The 6,000-nt window shown below is 43.5% G+C and overlaps 1 protein-coding gene across 4 annotated transcripts in view; it reads left to right on the forward strand.

The window, feature by feature from the left end:
• Positions 1-4,073, forward strand: part of LOC118378386 (N-acetyllactosaminide beta-1,3-N-acetylglucosaminyltransferase 2-like) — a 44,022-nt gene extending 39,949 nt beyond the window's left edge. The window contains exons 5-6 of one of the 4 annotated variants that reach the window (XR_008127295.1): positions 642-1,426; positions 1,476-4,073. Coding sequence is in view for 3 of the 4 variants with exons in the window: in XM_052513736.1 (XP_052369696.1) it covers positions 642-1,208 (567 nt within the window). In the remaining variant the exon portion in view is untranslated. Of the gene's footprint in view, positions 1-641 lie in introns of all 4 variants that reach the window. The other 3 variants (XM_052513736.1, XM_052513737.1, XM_052513735.1) reach the window with 3 other exon arrangements.
• The last annotated feature ends 1,927 nt before the right edge of the window (positions 4,074-6,000 follow it).

Here is a 6,000-nt window from a genome sequence, read left to right on the forward strand (position 1 = left end):
CCACAATGTTGGTTTTGATCTGTAATACAGTTGGAAGTCAGACGTTTACATACACCTTCGCCAAATACATTTAAACTCAGTTTTTCACAATTCCTGACATTTTAATCCTAGTAAAAATTCCCTGTCTTAGGTCATTTAGGATCACCATTTTATTTTAAGAATGTGAAATGTCAGAATAATATCAGAGAGAAATGATTTATTTCAGCTTTTTATTTATTTCATCACATTCCCAGTGGGTCAGAAGTTTACATACATTCAATTAGTATTTGGTAGCGTTGCCTTTTTAATTTGTTGAACTTGGGTCAAACCTTTTATTTTTACTTGTCATGTACAATGTAATGTCCTAACCGCCAAAACTATATTTTGTTAACAAGAAATGAGAAAAACGAGTTTTAATGACTCCAACCTAAGTGTATGTAAACTTCTGACTTCAACTATATGTCTTGTCTAATGTTGCAGTATTGGTGTGACACAGGGATAATATAATAATATATAATAATAATAATAATAATAATAATACTCAGACTCTTAGTGTGCTGACATATAAAATGGGATAAACAGTGGAATAATGAACCAAATACTCAAATCTGTATGTAGTATATTTTGTTGTTGTATAATAATAGTTTTAACTCTACCCCCAGTGGGACTACCGGGACTCGTTCTTCAACCTGACCGTCAAGGAGGTGCTCTTCCTGGACTGGATGACCACACGCTGCCCTGGAGCTCAGTTCGTCTTTAAAGGGGACGATGACGTCTTTGTCAATACGTTGAGGATCCTGGCCTTCCTCAAGGGCCTCTCGGGGCCCCGGGCAAGGGACCTGTTTGTAGGGGATGTGATCACCAACGCGGGGCCGAACAGGGATAAAAAGGTGAAGTACTTCATCCCAGAGAGTTTGTTCGTTGGCAAGTACCCGCCATACGCAGGCGGAGGGGGGTATCTGTACTCCGGGGACCTGGCCAGACGGCTGCACGGAGCCTCGCAGCACGTACCTCTCTACCCCATCGACGACGTCTACACAGGGATGTGTCTGAGGAAACTGGGGCTGGGCCCGGAGAAGCATAAAGGCTTCAAGACATTTGACATTGAGGAGAAGTACAGGAGGAACCCGTGTGCCTATAAGGGTCTGATGCTGGTACACAGCCGGACACCGCAGGAGATGATCCAGATCTGGGCCTGGCTCAATGACCCCAACTTGACCTGTCAGTAACTTCCCAGCCCGTCTCCATTTTGACTTCAGAAACCGGGGACAACAGGTGTCGGTGGCCATTTTGACTTCAGAAACCGGGGACAACAGGTGTCGGTGGCCATTTTGACTTCAGAAACCGGGGACAACAGGTGTCGGTGGCCATTTTGACTTCAGAAACCGGGGACAACAGGTGTCGGTGGCCATTGTTGATTTGAGCTGTCAGTAACCGGGGACAACAGGTGTCAGCGGCCATTTTTTATTTGAGCTGTCAGTAACCGGGGACAACAGGTGTCGGCGGCCATTTTTTATTTGAGCTGTCAGTAACCAGGGAAGACAGGTGACTTAAACTGTCGGTAACTGCCTGGACCAGACACCACGACAGGCGGCCATTTTGTTATGCTGGTTGTTATAGTAACTCTGTGAGAGGTCAGTGGCCACTGTTTTGTGACACTTGGTAGGGTTGTTAACATTCTAAAGGTCAGACACAATTTTGAGACTTTATTTTTTTATTTTTTAGGGAAGGATTATTACTCTTGGAGGATCAGTCGAACATTGGCAGCTTTAATGTTATTATCATGTTTGTTGATGTTAGTTAACGGTCTTCAAAGTTGAATCTTGGATGAACATTTCAGGTTTTGAATCCCAAGATAAAGAGGGTGTGATTGTGATGGCGGTACGATGGCAGACCAACGTGTCTCTGAGCTTTCTAAATGGTCGTCATGGCGGTACGATGGCAGACCAACGTGTCTCTGAGCTTTCTAAATGGTCGTCATGGCGTTACGATGGCAGACCAACGTGTCTCTGAGCTTTCTAAATGGTCGTCATGGCGTTACGATGGCAGACCAACGTGTCTCTGAGCTTTCTAAATGGTCGTCATGGCGTTACGATGGCAGACCAACGTGTCTCTGAGCTTTCTAAATGGTCGTCATGGCGGTACGATGGCAGACCAACGTGTCTCTGAGCTTTCTAAATGGTCGTCATGGCGTTACGATGGCAGACCAACGTGTCTCTGAGCTTTCTAAATGGTCGTCATGGCGGTACGATGGCAGACCAACGTGTCTCTGAGCTTTCTAAATGGTCGTCATGGCGGTACGATGGCAGACCAACGTGTCTCTGAGCTTTCTAAATGGTCGTCATGGCGGTACGATGGCAGACCAACGTGTCTCTGAGCTTTCTAAATGGTCGTCATGGCGTTATGATGGTCAAGTCTGATGGATCTTTCATGATTCCCCGCTGTGTGTCTGACGGCACAAAGAGTCTGTACCATGTTGTATTATGAGGAGTTGGAGACAGAGGAGTCTGATCCCAGAGCTGTTTTGGTGTGAAAATGACCGTAAGATTTGGCAAGACTGGCACAAGACTGATCTGGAACCAGGCTAATGTATGAGTGCTCAGCTGGTCTGGGCCGTGCTAGATAAAGATGTTTGGTCGTTCCACGAAATGAGTCCCTGTTGGAGAATGTAACTTGGGAAAAGAAATGAAATAAAAGGAGCACATGTTCAACTTTAAAAACAAACCCGTTTCCCAGTCTGAAGAGATCTGACTGATGGACCTTAATGAAAACACTTTAACACTGTGTGTCTGACTGCACAAAGAGCTTTCAAAATGCTGTAAAACAGTGACTGTAGTAAGTGCCAAATAATGGAACAGGGTTGACTGGAATAGTGTCAACATATTTAAACGAGAGTTCAGTTCATGTAACAGGGTTGACCTTAAAATCAAGGACAGGTTTTTATTTTATTTTTTATAATTCACTAATCACATTAAATGAATTAATCTCTAGAAATGACTTTGTCAAAGTAACAAATAATTAGGTCTTTACATTGTTGGTGAAAACCTTTTTGGGGTTGAAGTGTCCGTCAACAGTTGCTACATCCAGTTTTGATTCTTGAAGAATGTAACTGATAAATACCTCATGAGCTCAAGTGTCACCACATCAGTCCTTGCATCCATAGCCCTGTCTGGTTCTTCAGCCCAGTCCCTCAGCTTTTTACCAAAACAGGGGCGGGGAGTTCATTTATTGTTTGTTTTACTGCTGATTGCAGCTTTAAGTGGGTTAAAATCTAGCCAAAATACTGACTTTATGTCACTGTAGCAAGTCTGTTCATATTAAAAGTCAGATTCTGTGGTCTATATTAAAGGGCCTGTTAAAATACAGTATTGGTGCACAGTTGTAACTTAAATATGGAAGGGATGCAGAAGAAACGTTTGTGGAACAACTCTGTTCAGCTTTGCTTCAGGGCCTCTTTGTGAGCCTGACATCTTCATTTAACAAAGAAACCGTCAAGCTGAAATGGCTGCTTATAGCATATTTTCACAAAGACCACTATCATTTTCATATCGAACCCCCGCCCCCCTCCCCTCCACAAACTATAACAAAGATAAAGCTTGAACTGTAACCAAGGCGATTGGCTCGTGGGTCATTCATGTTCTGCAACAGTGTTTACTGCCCGTTTGCGAGCAGATCAGAGAAATACTGTTTTATTTATCCACAATCATTACTGTTCTTGTCAGATGGTAAAAAAAAAAACATGTCGAAGGTCAAATCCAGAATGTTCTATTCCACCGCTGCCTTAAAGGTTTATAGGAAGACGAGTGTTTAAGACGCTACAAGATTTACTTCAGTTTATGTCTGAGAATTTCCATTATTGAAATGTTGATGTAACTAACATTTGATCTCCTCGCAGTGATCTGCATCTAGGACGATCTAGCCGAAAGAGCTGTATGTTTTTATAAGGTGTTTATTTATCAACTAATGTATTCATCAACTGTCTGCACAATTTCTTTTTGGGTGACAATTATAGTACATTTTTGTTTTTGTGTATTTTACTGTTGAAAGAAATGGATGTTGTATAAGTTACATATATATACACTGTGCCCAGGTCAGGAATGTCTCGCGTCAATTAATATATCTATATGCTGTACGTTAAGGGGTGTTGTGACAGGAAGACAGGCTGTACGTTAAGGGGTGTTGTGACAGGAAGACAGGCTGTACGTAGAGGGGCGTTGTGACAGGAAGACAGGCTGTACGTAGAGGGGCGTTGTGACAGGAAGACAGGCTGTACGTAGAGGGGCGTTGTGACAGGAAGACAGGCTGTACGTAGAGGGGCGTTGTGACAGGAAGACGGGCTGTACGTAGAGGGGTGTTGTGACAGGAAGACGGGCTGTACGTTAAGGGGTGTTGTGACAGGAAGACGGGCTGTACGTTAAGGGGTGTTGTGACAGGAAGACTGGCTGTACGTTAAGGGGTGTTGTGACAGGAAGACAGGCTGTACGTTAAGGGGTGTTGTGACAGGAAGACAGGCTGTACGTAGAGGGGCGTTGTGACAGGAAGACAGGCTGTACGTAGAGGGGCGTTGTGACAGGAAGACAGGCTGTACGTAGAGGGGCGTTGTGACAGGAAGACAGGCTGTACGTAGAGGGGCGTTGTGACAGGAAGACAGGCTGTACGTAGAGGGGCGTTGTGACAGGAAGACAGGCTGTACGTAGAGGGGCGTTGTGACAGGAAGACGGGCTGTACGTAGAGGGGTGTTGTGCCGGGAAGACTGGCTGTACGTAGAGGGGCAGGAAAACCGGTCATTGGCTCTGTCTTAATAATAATATTTGTAACATGCAAATCCACATCTGAGCCTCATTCAGTCTGCAGTTAAAAACGTTGTGGAGCGTTGCAGACGTAAACATCATGAATCGAGCTTTGGGATTCCTCATCCTGCAGACATAAACATCATGAATCGAGCTTTGGGATTCCTCATCCTGCAGACATAAACATCATGAATAGAGCTTTGGGATTCCTCATCCTGCAGACATAAATATCATGAATAGAGCTTTGGGATTCCTCATCCTGCAGACATAAATATCATGAATAGAGCTTTGGGATTCCTCATCCTGCAGACATAAACATCATGAATAGAGCTTTGGGATTCCTCATCCTGCAGACATAAACATCATGAATAGAGCTTTGGGACATCCTGCAGACATAAACATCATGAATAGAGCTTTGGGATTCCTCATCCTGCAGACATAAACATCATGAATAGAGCTTTGGGATTCCTCATCCTGCAGACATAAACATCATGAATAGAGCTTTGGGATTCCTCATCCTGCAGACATAAATATCATGAATAGAGCTTTGGGATTCCTCATCCTGCAGACATAAACATCATGAATAGAGCTTTGGGATTCCTCATCCTGCAGACATAAACATCATGAATAGAGCTTTGGGATTCCTCATCCTGCAGACATAAACATCATGAATAGAGCTTTGGGATTCCTCATCCTGCAGACATAAGTATCATGAATAGAGCTTTGGGATTCCTCATCCTGCAGACATAAACATCATGAATAGAGCTTTGGGATTCCTCATCCTGCAGACATAAATATCATGAATAGAGCTTTGGGATTCCTCATCCTGCAGACATAAATATCATGAATAGAGCTTTGGGATTCCTCATCCTGCAGACATAAACATCAGCTTTGGGACAGACATAAACATCATGAATAGAGCTTTGGGATTCCTCATCCTGCAGACATAAATATCCTCATCCTGCAGACATAAATATCATGAATAGAGCTTTGGGATTCCTCATCCTGCAGACATAAATATCATGAATAGAGCTTTGGGATTCCTCATCCTGCAGACATAAACATCATGAATAGAGCTTTGACATAAATATCATGGAGCTTTTCCTCATCCTGCAGACATAAACATCATGAATCGAGCTTTGGGATTCCTCATCCTGCAGACATAAACATCATGAATAGAGCTTTGGGATTCCTCATCCTGCAGACATAAATATCATGAATAGAGCTTTGG

Source organism: Oncorhynchus keta, unplaced genomic scaffold, assembly GCF_023373465.1.
Source record: "Oncorhynchus keta strain PuntledgeMale-10-30-2019 unplaced genomic scaffold, Oket_V2 Un_scaffold_139_pilon_pilon, whole genome shotgun sequence".
NCBI classification, from domain to species: Eukaryota; Metazoa; Chordata; class Actinopteri; order Salmoniformes; family Salmonidae; genus Oncorhynchus; species Oncorhynchus keta.